This window comes from Lygodium microphyllum, chromosome 20, assembly GCF_053477565.2.
Source record: "Lygodium microphyllum isolate KBCC chromosome 20, Lygodium_microphyllum_v1.1.10, whole genome shotgun sequence".
Taxonomy (NCBI): Eukaryota; Viridiplantae; Streptophyta; class Polypodiopsida; order Schizaeales; family Lygodiaceae; genus Lygodium; species Lygodium microphyllum.
Genome location: NC_141154.1, coordinates 25,473,742 through 25,490,683, shown reverse-complemented (window position 1 = coordinate 25,490,683; position 16,942 = coordinate 25,473,742). Strand labels below are relative to the sequence as shown.

General features: G+C 41.0%; 1 protein-coding gene across 2 annotated transcripts in view; it reads right to left on the bottom strand.

Annotated features, from left to right (window-relative positions):
* Positions 1–2,047: 2,047 nt before the first annotated feature.
* The window catches only part of CKS (Nucleotide-diphospho-sugar transferases superfamily protein), a 108,635-nt gene continuing 93,740 nt past the window's right edge, over positions 2,048–16,942 (bottom strand). The window contains exons 7-9 of one of the 2 annotated variants that reach the window (XM_087701213.1): positions 16,825–16,935; positions 2,489–2,582; positions 2,048–2,404 (exon numbers count right to left, since the gene is read on the bottom strand). In XM_087701213.1, coding sequence (XP_087557339.1) covers positions 2,490–2,582; positions 16,825–16,935 — 204 coding nt within the window. In that variant the 3' untranslated portion in view covers positions 2,048–2,404; position 2,489. Of the gene's footprint in view, positions 2,583–16,824; positions 16,936–16,942 lie in introns of both variants that reach the window. The other variant, XM_087701212.1, reaches the window with a different exon arrangement.

The following is a 16,942-nucleotide window of genomic DNA, read 5'->3' as shown; positions in this document are numbered from 1 at the left end:
CTCACAAACTCTCGCACGTTTCCTCTGTGCGACAGTGTCATTCAATACATTAGGTGCATTTGATAACTTGTCACCCTTCATTGACGCTTCCTTACTTAATCCCCAACTATTAGTCCATATATGCCATCCCAAAACCATCTAATCTACAAGATTATACTACCCCCCCCCCCCCAATCCCTAAACTAAGAACCCTACTAAAGGGTAGTGCCCATCATTTTCCTCCTCATTTGGGAGCCTTAAATATCACGTACTTAGACTAGCAAGTATATTGGACTAGCCTCCAACAATGCTTTGATGCATGCATCGTGTTTTTTTCTTTTTAATAGGTTATGGACACTTATGTCATCATATAGAAAATGTAAGTACCTTGTATGTATAAAAGGTGAAAAACCTATAAATTTCTTTGATTGTGCAAAAAAAAAAAAGGTTGTGTAGGTAAAGAATGTTCCATCTTTAAAACTACATTTTATTGGCACATAAAATTGGTGGAGCAACATTATGGCTCTGGCCATATTCTGAAAAGTCACGTGCATACAATACCGAAGTTTGAAGAAACTTTACCAACCAGCCTAAATCAAATAATTAAAACAAGATTCAACTAAGGTGTTGCATTATAGTTAAGAGTACATGCTATTAACAAGTATTCCCGACAACTATCACACCAAGAATGGATTGGATTGCAAAGAAGAACACTCATTGGAGTTGGAAATACTTCCAAGGCAAGACCCCTTTCTAATATGAGTACATTAAAAAAAATTACCATAGGAAGAGGCCTACATAGAAGAATGGAATTGTTACGACTACAATTGCCAACTACAGAATGGATGCATATAGTTTTGTTGTTAAAGGAAGAACGTGTGGCTCACTATATTCTGCACACAAAATGTCGACTCAATTATCATGCCACCTTGAATGTAAATGGTTTGAGACTAAATCAATAAAACATTAGGTAGGTTTTGTTACATTATTCTAGCATTATCCTTTTGGGCTGCAATCAACATGCTTAGGAGACGTGACCAGGCCTTAGTCAAGTCTCCTTTTCAGGATTGCCCAAAAGATCTTCAAACTTCGCTTGCTCTTAATGTTATGGGCTTCCACATTAACTATCAAAATCCTAAAGCTATTACCCCGCATATCAGTAGAACAGGACAAAATAATATAGTCAATCGTATTGTCATACATATCAAATACCAACTCATGCATATTATCCACATGGATGGAATGTTTCCTTCATGCCCTAGTCCATATTTCCCAAAGATCAAAAAGAAATTGGAAGACTCATTGCCTGTTATGGCCTTCACATGCAAAGTTTAAAAAAGTGTGCAATTACCATCATGGCCATCTTACATACCACTCACAATGATTTAGACTCTTGTTACATATTAGAAAAAATAAGCAAGATTAAAATCCTATAACATCGTGCAGCTATTGCATGTATATACCTGCCAAATTTGCATAAAGGTCCAAACACTGTTTATCACAATCTAACACAAAAACCCTGCAGTACTGAACACTTTTTTTTCTGCAACAATGTTAACGCTTGGACTATAATGGTTGTGCAATTTTGTTAACTTGACTGAATGTCAAAAATACTATCTTACACATTGGCAGGTGCTCATGGGCAAAATCTGTGATGTAGACCCCCATCTGTGTCCCCCATGCATCTCATCCTCTTGCTCAGTGTAAAAAAAAAGGCTTGTGGTATCTTTGCGAGTTGAGATTAGAGCAATTCACTCAGCTAAGGAAGTGATTGGGTATTCAAGAGCCCCCCAAATCTTGCTCCATGCCAGCCAAGAGAATCACTTTAGTACATGATGTCATCTATCCTGATGGTGGATTGCCAATTCCAGGAGTACATGACGATAGTGATTGGGTGTGCATTGCAATCTTAACATCTCATAGTATGTAAGCTTGATTGTGTCTTTAAAGTCACTATCCACATACCGGCAACAATAAGATGCCAGATGGTACCAGAAATAATACAGTTGCACACCCAGCATACTCCACATGCTAATTATTTGGTGCCAAAAACAGACATCCTGGGGAGCACAAAGTACTGAATTGTAGAGGCTTGTTAAGTGCCATATTGACTGTTCACATATTCAAGTTTACTTAAGATCTGAAAACTATGAATATGCTATGAGATTCTAGAAGAAAGCTTGTATGAATGGAATAAGGCTGTCATTATATGCACATGTAAAACTAATCAGGTTATGGCAGGAGCATAAATCAAAGACCAAACATGCTAATAACAAGTTATGATTTTAGATGTGCTACAAGTTTTGCAATTTGGTTGGGAGGTCAAAATTGGAGACGAATTTTTGGACTGATCGATCAGACCAGATTTGACAAGCCTCACTCGAGAACTTGGATAGGATATCTTTAATGAATGGGATTATTTCTTCTGAAGCAAGTAATAATGGCTTCAGGGCAAATAACAGTTCCTGTTGCAATGATATGCTGTTCTTAATCATCAAAAGAGCCTCACCTTAACTGATGTTCTTCTCCTTCATTAAAGCTTCGATTTTTGCAATGTCACCTGGTGCATCCACTCCATGAGCTTCATGATGTACCTTAATGACCTGCATCCCAAACACAAATGCAATCTATGTATCAGACTCAGTCGACACCTTATTACTGAGACCAGAATACCAAGTTGTCTATGGTTTGCCAATGGCCAAATAATGGTAGTCTGTTGCAAGGAAGATATTCACATCACTTTAAGAAAATGCTTGGGTGTCATGTTGCCACATTGTTTTGACAGGCACTACAAAGCTAGCTGGCATTATTACCCATTTCAAAGACATTTCTCGGCAAGCCTCAAATAAACCAGAATACCAAGTTGTCTATGGTTTGCCGATGGCCAAATAATGGTAGTCTGTTGCAAGGAAGATATTCACATCACTTTACAAAAATGCTTGGGTGTCATGTTGCCACATTGTTTTGACAGGCACTATAAAGCTGGCATTACTACACATTTCAAAGACGTTTCTCGGAAAGCCTCAAATAAACCGTAGCAACTAGGCTTTCAGGGTTGATCTGCTTCTCTCTCTCACTTCTCTTTCGCTCCTTTTTGGGCCTAAGAGGGGGTGTTGAGAAACCATATCATTCACCATTTCCCTCTATTTCTATTTTTGGTTTCCATAGAAAAGCCCCAAAAAGGCTTTTTGGGCGCCTTCTGAGAGAGTCAAGGCACCACCTAAGAGACTTCAGTGGGCGACACTCTAGACAGTCTATTCCTATATATATAGCACTAACTTCACACATTCCATCTATCCCACATTCATTCTTTCTAACGTCTTGTCACTTTATTTCTCTTGACTACTACTCACACCCCACCCAGAGGACATTGCAGTTTGTGGTCTTCATCTCTCCCTGCACCAGGCACCCTATCTCCTTCACCTTCCTAGCTGCATTTTGGGATGCAGATTCTCTTCCTCCACCTTGCAACCATCTCGTGTCAAATTATACCTGCATTTTTGGATGCAGAATCTCTTCTTCCACCTGGTGACCATCATATCCATTTGGCATCAGCAGGCACTTGCGTTTTTGCTGCCAGATCACCTCTCTCTACCTAGCGATAGTGCTCTCCACCTTGCGTCAACATCTCAGGTTTTGTTTCACAATCTTACACCTCCCTAGCATCAGCAATGGCTTCAACAAGCAACTGCCACCTCAAATACCTACGTTTTAGCAATTCCTATTCCATCAGGGGCTGGATTTCCTCATCTGGCAAGGCGTCATGTTGATCCTCATCTTCCAAAGTACATGTTTGTAGTTGGTGATCTTGTTCCTCGACTCTGATGGCATGTAAGAACTGTGTTCCACTCCCTCGACGATTGTCCTTCACCTTCAGCATACATCTTTGACATCCTGCTACTGAAGAACTTTGTTTCACTCCCTTCACTGTGCAGATTTCATACAAGTGTTGCCATCTGATTCAAATAGGACAGTTCAGTTATCTTCAAAAATTGGGCTCCGTTGTATCAACTTTGTTTACTTAGCATGATTCAAAGCTTCATCTTCTTCTTCTTCTATGTTCTTTGAGTTTCTCTTCTCTCTCAATGTTTGCCGTACACACTCTATGTTGCTCCCTGCAAACCTTACTCTCTCTCTCTAATTTGCTTTCATAGTAGTCATTTCTCGACACTCCTTCCAAGTTCTTGATGGAGATTCGAGACAAAATCTTTGTACAAGTCATGAGGAGAATAGAGTCTACAAGATGCAGGCTTCATCAGCCTTCACCTCTCTTCTTCTTTCTTCCTAGACATAGATCGAGCTATGGCATACCTAATTCAACCATCTCAACTACGAGTACCTTCAGAGGCGATTCATGATCAGCTTGTTTTGTGGCTTCTTGGAGATTGGGGTGAGCCACCCATCATGTTTGTCTTGCATTGATAGCAAGCCACATAGAGATGCAATTCCTAGCAAGGCTTTGCCAAGGGCAAAGGAGCCCTTGGAGCTTGTTTCGATGGACTTATGTGGACAAATGGGAACAGAGTTCCTTGAGGGGAGTTTACATTTTATGCTATTTGTTGATGATTTTAGCGAGATGACATGGGCATATTTCTTGGAGTTGAAGTTTGAAGCATTCTCACATTTCACGCATTGGTTGATCTTCAAGGAGAACGGATCTGGTAGGAAACTCAAGGCTTTACAATCCAACAAAGGAAGAGAGTTTGCCTCCAATGAGCTTGCCATGTTTTGTGCAAATCGTGGCATTCACCAAGAGTTTGCCAACACGAACACGCCTCTGGAGAATGGCATATTGGAACCATAGAATCAAAGTGTGCTTGAGGTAGCACTGAGTAGTGTGGAGCATTGGCAGACACCACAATGTCTGCAGGCTAAAGCAATGGCCACCACTATCTACGTCCTTATTTGGTCACCTACATCGGTCGTGGTTGGTATGACACATTTTGATGCTTAGTTTGGTCTAAAACCAAATGTGTCTTATTTCAAGATGTTCAAGTGTGATGCCTATATTCACATCCCGAAGAAACAAAGAGAGAAGTTCGAGCTGGCTTCCAAAAGACAATTGTTCATGGAATATAGCTCACACTCACAAGGATACAAGCGTTATGATCCTGTTTCATGAGAGGTCTATACAAGTCGAGATTCTTAGTTTGTGGAGTGTCCAGCTGTGTAGAGTAGGGTGGCAAGCATCTTATACTTGGAGATTTGAGTGACAATTGGACAGCTAAGCCACTGCCTTTGGAGCCTATGCCTCTTGAGACTCCACCATCAATGGAGAAGGAGATGGCTTCACCACCAAATTCACCCACTGAGTCAGCACTAGTGGATATTCTAGAGACTTCAGTAAAGGCAAAGCAAAAAGGGGAGTACCACTCCTCCTCATTGGGCACATGATACACTCCGTGATGTAGAGATTGAGGGAGTTCTTGAGGAGTGGCAGTCATAGGATGGCCTATGGCATTTTCAAAGAAACTAGGCACATTCCACCGAGCTTGTTTGTACTAACTATTATTTGATGATTCATGCCATACATGATAGGGGGCCCACCTCCATGAAGGAGGCTTTGCAATCATAGCATTTGCAAAAGGCTATGGAGCAAGAGTTGAAGGCTCTAAAGCAAAATGGCACTTGGGATCTTGTGCCATGGCCTGTTCATATAGAAAGTCGATTGGAGTCAAGTGGGTCTTCAAGCCCAAATATCACAATGATGGCACTTTGGATAAGCGCAAGGTGCAGTTGGTTGCTAAAGGCTTTGTGTAGCGGCCAGGAGTGGATTTCCATGATGTCTTTGCACCTACAACTCAAATCGCTACTACTAGGCTATTCTTGCCTTATCCAACCAAACAAAAGATAGCCAATTTATAAGCTAGATATAAAGTCTACCTTCCTTAATGGTAATTTGAAGGAGGAGATCTATGTTGAGTAGCCTCCTAGATCCTCCTTATTAGACGGAAAAGTCTACAAGTTGAAAAAGGCCCTTGACAGCCTCAAATAGACTCCCATGCTTGGAACAAAAAAAATAGAATTCTTTCTCCAAGAAGGAAAGTTAGCATATCAGCATGCCGCTTGTCATTGATCCCCAGTTGTATATCCACACATTAGTTGAACGGCACACTTTGTTCGTGCTTTATGTGGACAATCTCATTCTAACAAGTGATATGCCTAGAAGGTCAAGCAAACAAATGAAGGACTATATGAGATGTTCAAGATGACAGATATTGGACGACTCCACTTATTTCTAGGTCATGAGATTTGGCAAACTTTGCATGGGATTTTCATCTTAAAGCAATGGTATGTGCAAGAGATTTTGAACACCTTTGAGATGGAGGGGTATCGGTCTATTTCTACTCCCAAGGCTATGGCCCAAGCAGATTTACCGGCAATAGATGCTACTAGCTACAAGCAGTTGATTTGTTCCCCGATATGGCTCCTAAATACTCGGATTGATTTGTGCTTGGCTGTAGGTTTGCACAGGGTTCATGAGTGAACTCAAGTTGGTTCATTGCCAAGTTGCCATGAGGATTTTGCGATTCCCGAGAGATTTATTATCCAACAAGTACAAGAAATACAGCCTTTGTTCTACAAGGTTGAACAAATTTAGATTGCACGGGAGATTTTGACCACAAGAGGTTAACCACAAGTTATTGCTTTACTTTGGTGTAGGTGCTATCTCTTGGAGTAGTAAGAAGCAGCCCATAGTTGCTCTATAATCTACAAAGGCAAAGTATAGAGCAGTGTCTTCTACCACTTGTGAGACAATGTGGCTTTGGAGGTTGTTAGGTGACCTTGGCTATCCTCAAACAGGTCCTACTACACTTCATTCCAACAATGAGAGTTGCATACTTTGGCACACAATCCCATATTCCATGTTAGGTTGAAACACATTGAGATACAGTACCATTTCATTCAGGAGAATTTCTTGGATGAGACTCTTGACATGATGTATCCTGAGACAACTGACCTGTTTACAAAGGCTCTTCCTCAAGCCATTATTCAACAACACTCCAAATCCTTAAGCCTTATGTTGTATCCAAGATCTGAGAGGGAGTGTTAGAGATTTGGTCCTCACTTGGACAAGCACAGACAGTGTACAAGTATTTTAGGGCACATTTATGCATTTCTCAGTCAGATAGTTTGGAGCAATCACCAACATGACCATAGAAATTTTGGGCAAGTCCAACAGTGCCGGGCAAGGCGGACAGCATAGGCAAGAGCCACAAGGCAAGCAACCTGCCTGCACAATATTTTTTATTTTCTTTATGCAGCTGGACTGATTTACTGCAGTCGACCAGTTTTTTACTAGCCAACCTGCCATATTTTATTGTTTTATTTGGCCTATTTATAGGCTGCCCAGCCCGGGGGGCACATTCATTCAAATAGTGTGCCTGCAAGTTAAGAGATCTCTGACAGATACATTCCACATCCCATTGTATATATATGCTCTCCTTATTCAGCATTTTTTCATTGCAGATTTGTGTATTCTACTGTCTCTTTCTCTCTCTCCCCTCTCTTCATGTTCTTTTCTTTCTTTGAGTCTGTCATATGCTTCCACATTTGCTGCACTCTGATGGGATCCATGCTATCCCTCCCTTCCATCCCTCTACTAGTAAGTTTCAAGACTGAGAACTATTTAGCCTCTACTCCACCACAACCTCAAATACCTATTTCGGCTCTACTAGCAATACCAAAGGCCATCATTCAATGAGTGGGCAACGGAAGAAGGAACACGAACATAGAGAGAAGGAGATAGCACGAAGATAAAGGAAGAAAGAAATCTGCACTAACTGAAAAAAATGTTGAATACAAACAAAAGGACTAATCAATCAATCAATCCGCTAATACCAAGCCCTAGGAGCTTGCTTCAAGCCATAGAGGGCCTTCCGCAACCTGTAAACATGGTCCTCCTTCCCCTACACAAGAAACCAAATCCGCTAATACCAAGCCCTAGGAGCTTGCTTCAAGCCATAGAGGGCCTTCCGCAACCTGTAAACATGGTCCTCCTTCCCCTACACAAGAAACCAAGAGGCTGTGAGACATAAATCTCTTCCACCAAAACACCATTCAAAAAGGCCGACTTTACGTCCATCTGATAAACCGGCCAATGGTGATAGGCGGCTAAAGCCATGATAGCTCGAATAGTGGATATCCAAGCTATCAATGTGAAAGTCTTAAAGTAATCCAAACATACCCACTAAGAGAATCCCTCGGCAACAAGCCATGCCTTATGCTTGTCCGAGGTCCCATCTCCAAGATACTTGGTCTTTTGGATCCACTTCACACCAATCACCTTCCACTCCTTTGAACGAAGAACCAAAGCCCAAATATGGTTCCACTCAATGAATCAAATTGAGCCTGCATAGCATTGTGCCAAACATCCTATGCAAGAGTCTTATCAACAGTAGTAGGGTCATGGTCCTGAAGAATTTGTGACATAAGGGCATAGTTCACGCAAAGTGAACTATCCCGCCAAGACTGAAGCCTAGCTGACCGACATGGACCTAAAGGCATCTCAAGGAGCTAAGTAATCCCTAGATCCTACATAAGACATTGACACCACTAAGAAATGGTGATAGGCTCATCCAGCTACAAAGAAGGCCGAGAGGCCTCTTGCACCTATAAAGCATCTGTCTATGGAAGGGACTCCCCCTCGCTAAGGGAAGGTAGATTCTCCTCACCCAATGAAGAAGACTCCCCTCTGACGAATCAATGCCCCCAGAGGAAACCTAAGGAGATGAAAAGAGGTAGGAATGCTCCATGACAAAGTAGTAGATGAAGAAGCTCAAGGGTGGAAGGGAACAAGGTGAGAGAGAATGGAAACAAGAGAGAGAATTCGCATATGAAGAAGAGGTGACCTGGAATGACAGCAAGGGGCTACTAGTTTTTTTTTTTTAAGGAGAGAAGGGGGGGGGAGGGGTTTCAAGCGAAGATGAAGAACCACTTGTAACAAAATAACCATCAATTGCATCTTCGAAGGCCGCAGCCCCATCAAAGATCACATCCCTTCTCACCTCAATCTTTCGAGTCCTCAAGGCATAGAGCCAATAGCCCTTCGTGGTCATATTGTAACTAACAAAAATAAGCTTCTTCGACTTGGGATCGAGTTTGCTCCATCGTTTCTTCTTGTCCACATGGACATATGCCTCGCACCCAAAGATGTGAAAGTGAAAATCTGAAGCCTTCTTCCCAAAGAAAGCCTGGTAGGGAGTCATGTCTTGCAATGCAAAAGTAGGTGACTTGTTGCGGATATGTACTGCAATAGCCATTACCTCGCCCTATAAGGAATGGGAAAGTCTCTTGTCATGAGGACAGGTATTTGTGCAAGCCTCACTTAACATGTAGATTAATTTTTAACCACATATTTAAGTAAATGTTGCACATGTGAGATACAACTAAGGTTAGTGCAAATTAATGAGCCCGAGACACGAAGGAATCGACAGATATCAAAGACAAAAGTTGCAATTAGTTATGCCACACAAATACTAGGTGGTATCTTATGTTAGTTATTGGCCTAAGTCATTTATTTGGCGATAAGTGTCAATTGTTGATGACACTAGAGATGCAATATTTAATGGTACTTAAAGCCGATTTGATGGTCAAAACAGTGCCACGCTAGAGATGAAGTGACCAAGCCAATTTAACTACTGGCTGGTCAAACTATTTTTATGGGCACGGAAATAATTATTATATTAATTTTCAATAATTTTAGACTGAAAATTAATATGATAATGTGGATAATGCCAGAAGTTCATTTGGAAAGGCTGCCACTTGTAGAATTTTTCAAAGGGAGGCTAGGAAAAACGTGGGAAAGGCTGGAACAATAAAAATGAAGGCTTAGGGAGAGAGAGGATTATTCATTCTTGCTAGAAACACATCGTGAGGAGCTGGAACGGTCATCGTGAGCTGAGTTTCAGCCATTACCAGCAAGCATTTGCAGATTTGGAGCAGCCGACAGTTGCATGAGATCCTAGGCAACTATGTGACAGCCCCACACTGAAGGTGCAAGCAAATTTTGGGTCTCCAAGTGCAGGCAACAACATTTATTGTTGTTCGATCAACGCAGCAGCTGCATTTGATCGATTTTCAGTTATTTCTTGCGACAAAACTCTACCTTAGCATTCTCTCTTATTCCCTAGCCATTTCACAGCCTTGCTTCGAAAATCTCAGCATTTGAACCCTTGTTGATTGAGGAATTTCAGTTTTCTCTGCTGTAAACCCTAATTAAGAACAAAAATTAGGGTTTACCAGCTGCCTTGGGAAGTGTACCCAAACATTGAAGACTCCAAGTCTTGAATTATTCAAGGCTGAAGATCATTTTCAGCTGAAATCAGGTGGAGGACCAACCAACTATCAAATTTCGAACATTTCCACTCTTCTCGAAGTGGATGAAGGCTAATTGATTGCCTAAATCACATGGCAAATCAAATTGAAGACTTGCTGGTCACTTTGGACAGCAAGGGAAATTTGGATTACGAAGGGGATTGGGAGAATCCCATTGTAAATCAACTTCTACTTCAATAAAGCTAAAGAAAAACTAAAAGGGGCCCCAATTTGGGAGCCAACAAGGTGTCCATTGTCCAAAGATTAGTAGGTAAATTTATATTTTTTAGTTTTGCAATAAATGCTTGGTGTTGTAATTAAGTTGTAACCAGGGTATTACCACCCATCCACTGAAGGAAGTCTGGTTTCATAGTTCCATTGCCGGGGTACCATCAAATCCTTTGAATTGGTGAGCTCATTGCACTTGATTGCAACTTGAAATCATTGCAATCTTGCTGAAATTGTTCTTAGTAGTGAATTACAGCAAGCATGTCTTCACACAGTGATAGGTGATCAAGTAGAGAGGATGCATAACTCCTTGGTCATTCATGTGGTGAAGGGAAAATGCAATGACTGTTGTTGGACATGGTTCTTAGCATGGGCAACAAGCTGAAAACATGGAAAACAACCCAAATGTTGGCACTTCCATGCATCAAGAGACTGATGACCAGCCAAGCAGCTAAAGATTTTGATAATAGCTTCAAAGATCGGATGCGAACAACAACAAAACTCTTTGTTGAATTGGCAAAGGATCCCCAATTTACTCAATTCTTGAACACTCCAAGGAAGGACAACAAAGGCAAAGAGAAGAAGGTCTCCTCCAAAGCTTTGGGACAATCAGAAGAACCGAAGAAGATACCAAAACCTTCTTTGGTAGAGCCCAAAAAGCTTGATGAGCACAAACAGCTAGTACCCATGGGACAACAAGTGCAAATGCATGGCCAACTTGGTAGTGCCAATCCATGCAAATGTAAGCATGGGGCAACAAGGATACTTTGGTGGAGGTACAATTTTTCATGCTATGGTTGGACAGGCACAACCTACGAGAATGCATGGCACAAGTCACTATGGTATGCAGCAACCAATGCATGGCTCACAACACCCAATGTATCCAGGTAATGCAAGAGGAATGCATAATCCCATATATGGTAGCATAGGCATAATGCTGAGGGCACAAAGTGAGCCATATGGACGTGTATTTGCACCCTCAGGGACTGTTGAAGCACAAGGATTTGGTGTTGGTCATGCAAGGGCAGATCTGAAATAAAGGCTGAAAATCAAGGCATATCTGAAAATAGGGCTAGAAAGAGGAATATATGGCAGAGAAAGAGTGGGAAAAATGATGCAAAATGTAAGGAATTGATAGCTGCAAATAAATGCTTTATTTGTGAGCAGGACGGGCACATCGCAAGGAGCTGTCCTAATACACAGCAAGCTGAAAAAAATGATAACAGGGGAAAGAAAGTCAAAACCACTACTAGTTTAGTGTCTGATATAGTGGCAGATTAGCCCAATGATAATAGTACTAAACTTTGTAGGACATGGGGCAAAATTAGAGATCAACATGCACTGATTTTTCTTGATCCAGAGGCACGATCAAATTTCATCTCTCTTGATATGGCAGCCCATTTAGGCATCAGAGAGAATGAGATGGGGCCCATGGGTGAGATTGGTATGGCATGCAAGGGACCCATAGAGCCGGTCACTCCTATCATTAGAAAGCTTCATTTGCACATTCAGAGTTATGTGGACAGTGAAGGGCTCTTTATTGCTGCATTGGAAGGATGTGATGTCTTGCTTGGTATGCCTTGGTGCCATTGTGTGCATCAATGATTGATGGTCATGATAAGATTGTTACCCTCTTTCATAGAGGCAAAGTTCATACTTTGGATGTAAAGTTGAAAGGGGAATCTGTCCCTATTGTATCTGCTTTTACTATTTCCAAAGTGATGAAAAATCATATTTTAGCTTACTTGGTTTTCACTAAGAATAAGAGTGCTAATGAAAATGTTGGGAATGTGACTTGTATTTGGATAAAGATTGCATGTCATTTTTGTAAGTATATGTTGATTGCTTTTCTCAATCACTTCCAGGACACTTGCCACCTAAAAGGCCTCAGGATCATAGCATAGATTTGATCCCTAATAGTAGCCCTCCTAATAAGCCACCTTAAAGAGCCCACTAAGAGGAGATAAAGAGTCAAGTTAATGAGCAGTTAGAGAAAGGGCTGATTCAGCCCAATTCATCTCCATTTTGTTCTCCAGTGCTTCTAGTGCAAAAGAATGAAAATTGTGCTTTGAACAAAATCACAACAAAGAACAGATTTTCAATCCCTAGGATCAATGATGTCTTGGATAGATTGCATTGGGCAACCATTTTCAGCCAGATAGATTTGAAAAGTGGTTATCATTAGATTCGGATTAGGCCTAAGGATGTATCCAAGACAGCCTTCAGAACATCTTTTGGTCTGTGTGAGTTTCTTGTCATGCCATTTGGGCTTACAAATGCTCTTGCCACATTCAATAGATTGATGCATCACATATTTCGGCGGCATAGAGAATTTGTGGGCATTTTCTTTAATGACATGATTGTCTTTTCGAAGAATGAGGCCGAGCATTGCAAGCATTTGGTAATAGTATTGAATGAGATGCACAAGCATCAATTGTTGATTAATGACAAGAAAACTGAATTCTTTTTGCATGAGATTCACTTTTTGGGCCACATGGTATCGGCCAATGGTATTCTATGGATCCTATTAAGGTTGAGGCAATTCATTCATAGACACATCTTTGGAATGTTCATGAGATCTGCAATTTAATGGATCTTTGTTTGTACTACAAAAAGTATGTACAAAACTTTGCTGAAATTGCTTCTCCTCCGTTGCATGCTTTGCAAAATAAGAATGTGCGAGTCAAATGGACAACAATGGAAATTTCAGCATTTAATGCATTAAAGGATAAAATGACTTCAAATCCTGTGCTTGTATTACCTGATCTCAGGAAGTTATTTCTTGTGCAATATAGTGCATGTGGGAACAGCATTAGGACTGTTTTAATGCAGGATGACCATGTAATTGCTTATGAGAGTGGTGTGAGAGGAATTTGCAGATTTATGAGAAAAAGCTTTTGCCTGTAATTCATGCACTCTCCACATGGAAAAAATCTTTTAGAACCTAATTTCACAGTGCAAACAGACCATCAAACTTTGTGCTACTTATTGACTCAGACAAGGTTATCTGAGAAGCATATGCGATGGGCAAACTTCTTGTCTATGTTTCACTTTCAGATTGTGCATATAGATGGCAAAAAGAATGTGGTGGATAATGCGCTGTCTCCTAAGCCTCAGTTATCAACTTAACATGGTTTATCACACTGTGTTGGATGCCATGAAGAAGTAGTATGCCGCTAATTCGGACTTTGGAAATGAATATTGGCAAAAAGAATGTAGTAGCTAATGCACTGTCTCGTAAGCCTCAATTATCAACTATAAACATGGTTTATCACACTGAGTTGGATGCCATGAAGGATCAATATGCTACTGATTCAGACTTTGTAAATGTATATGATTAGCTTTGCAATGGCTAGAGGCATGATCACTTCGCACTTCAAGAGGGTTTTCTAATAATGCATGGATGACTTTGTGTTACAAAGCAGTTGAGGGCCAAAGTGATGATTGAGAGTCATGCTCCTCCTTATGTGGGTCATAGAGGTATTGATTCCACAATTTAGGTAGTGCAGCACTTCTTTATTGGCCAGATTTGAGACATGATATTGAGCAATTTGTCAAGACATGCATAGTATGCCAGAAAGTTAAGTATGACAGGCAAAGGATGCCAGCTTTATTACAGCCCTTGCCTATTCCTGATAGGCCTTGGCAAAGCATTGGATTTTATCTTTGAGCTTCAATGAGTTGAGATAAAATACGCTTTACAACTGATTAGCATTTTTGAACAATCCCAAAACACAATTAATGAAAAACACAAATTTAGTGCGCAGTTCGAGAGAGTTTCAATGGTACCCCAAATCCTAATTTTTTGGACCATCTTCTTCATCACAACTAGGCCTTATGTCAAGTTCATATAAGCCATTTGAGTCGTATGAGCAAAAACCCTCTCCAGTTCCTTCTTTTATTAAGCAAGATCCAGATGATTTTCAATATGTTAACTTTAACAAAGGAAGCTCTCGAAGAAAATACCATTCATCAAGTATATCTCTATCATCTGTGTCGTTTGAGCAAGTAAACCACACTCTCAACTCCCTCCCATCCCACCACTATCTTCTCCACATTATAATCTACTTACATCTTTATTTCAAAATCTTGGATTACATTCCACTTCCACTCAAAGCACACTAGGGGTTGGGTCTTCTATCTCCACTACTAACACTTTCTCTTTCTCCATCCCACCATCTACCTATACTCAATCAATCACTCCACCTCTTGGTGCATCATTAGGAGGAATGCCATCCTTTAACACTATGCCTTCCACATACCCCTACTTTACCACATCCTTCCACTCTAGGACAGTTGTGACGGGTGTCCCCCTCACTATTCCCGCACACTCATAACCCCCCCTCCCCCCCCACATGACCTTTTAGATTTAGGCATATCCATCCTCTACTTATGGGTTGTCGTCACACATCCCTTTAGTCACTTCTATGCAAGGATTTCCATCCTCTGTTCCATATATCCCTATCCCCCCACCTTGGGTTCCACAAGCGGTTACCATGTCCATACCCAGCCCGCCGCCCTTGCCCATGTATCCCTATCTCTCCACCCTGGGTTCCACAAGCGATTACCATGCTCAGACCCACCCTTGCCCACATTTGGATCTACTGTACACACTTCTCATATACATGGTGGGCACTCTAGGATTACTTCCCAAGTATACTCCACTCCATCTCCCTATCCACCCTACCTCCATTACACACCTCCATCTCCTAGCACTACCACTCTTGTTGCAATGGCCAAAAATGCCTTCATGGATAAGACTCGTTTTAATGGGTCGAATTTCACTTGATCAAACTTCATACAACAAGTGCTTGAATTTCAAGGACATTGGAACTTCGTCATTGGTATCGTACCGAACCCTTGATTAGCTCACCCTGATTATATCCGTCAATGGAGAGCCCGCAATGCCACAAGCAATGTTGAGTTAATGCAAGGGTTGCTTCTTGAGTTCCACTCTCAGTTATAGCATTTTTCTCTCGCATCTGAGCATTGGAGTTATCTCATTGACCACTATGCGGCTCAAGATCACACTTGACGTATCAATCTCGATTTTGAGCTTCAGGAGTTTTCCATTAAGGGGATGATCTGAAAGTTAAGTTGGTTGAGTATCGGCGTTTACTAGCCCAATTTGCCACTACTAGCTCTCGAAGTCAGATGACGATCAAGTTACATTCCTCTTGAACAAGTTGCCCAACAAATACTTCCATTTTATCCAGCACATTATCTCACTACCTAGATTGCTGACCTTCTATGAGTTGAGTGTCAGTTCTTGTATTATGCGAGGCTGCATGATCAAGTTCACAAGAAGCCCTCGACACACATCCATTTAGAGGGGTAAGGGTTGGTTGCCTCTTCTTCAAGAGGAAAAAACCACCACTGGCAAGAACTCACAAGATGCAAAGGCAAGCCAAAAAAATGGTGATATCACTTCCTCCAACAGAACCAAAGATCATACATTGGCCCTTGGATTTTGCCTCATGAACTCCTTGCATCAAATTAACATGCCATAAAATTTAGAATGATCCATTTTTTGAGCTCTATGCATGTATGCTATCGGTTTCTCTTGGTTTCATTATTTAATGGCTCATTTTAATATTCTTGATTTTCTCATGTTTAATGAGTTTGCACTGATTTCTACCTAATACATTTCTCATTTATTATACCATGATCTATGGGAATTCTAATATGTAAGCTTTTCCTGATGGAAAACTTGAATTCAATGATTCTTGAACTCAAAATTAATAACTCAGAATACGCAGCTTTCTGTAAGTATAAGGTTAGTGTAATGGGTACAGTACACACTTCAGTAAGGCTCTGGTCATCCACCATTGTCTCCTTTTGAGGCGGTTGGGAACACCTTGGAGGAGAACTCTCAGTATCGATAAGAGCTCCAGCAGCAGTTTCTTCACAATAGGTTGCCATAGCCTGTTTTTCACAGTACAGGATGGTGAACCTCAGTGGTGTTACACTCTACCCTGGCTTCTTTCTCCCATTCCTCCCAGACCGCCCTAACAGACCTCCTATATATTTGATTTGATTGGTATCCAGCTCCAGCAAGACTGTTGAGCACTTCTACTTCGTTGTATTTTAATCTCAAATAAGAATTAGTAACACCCTTTTTGCGAAAAATAATAATAATTTATACAATAGCATGCCCCTAAGTAGACTCATAAGAAAAGTGAAGAGGTCATGTCTGATGATGCTATCAAGCAAAATCACGGGTTAAAAATTTGAAAGAAAGCATTGAAAATGATCTCTCTCTAATACAATGAAAAAATGACTCAAAAATGCAGTGGTTACCTTCATTTTATAGCCATTCTCTAACACCTTCAACTGTTCCAAGTCTTCCTCAAGCTGAAGTGGTGTTGGTGCAAGACGAGGATAGAGTTCCAAAAACTTAGCATCATAGCACTACACA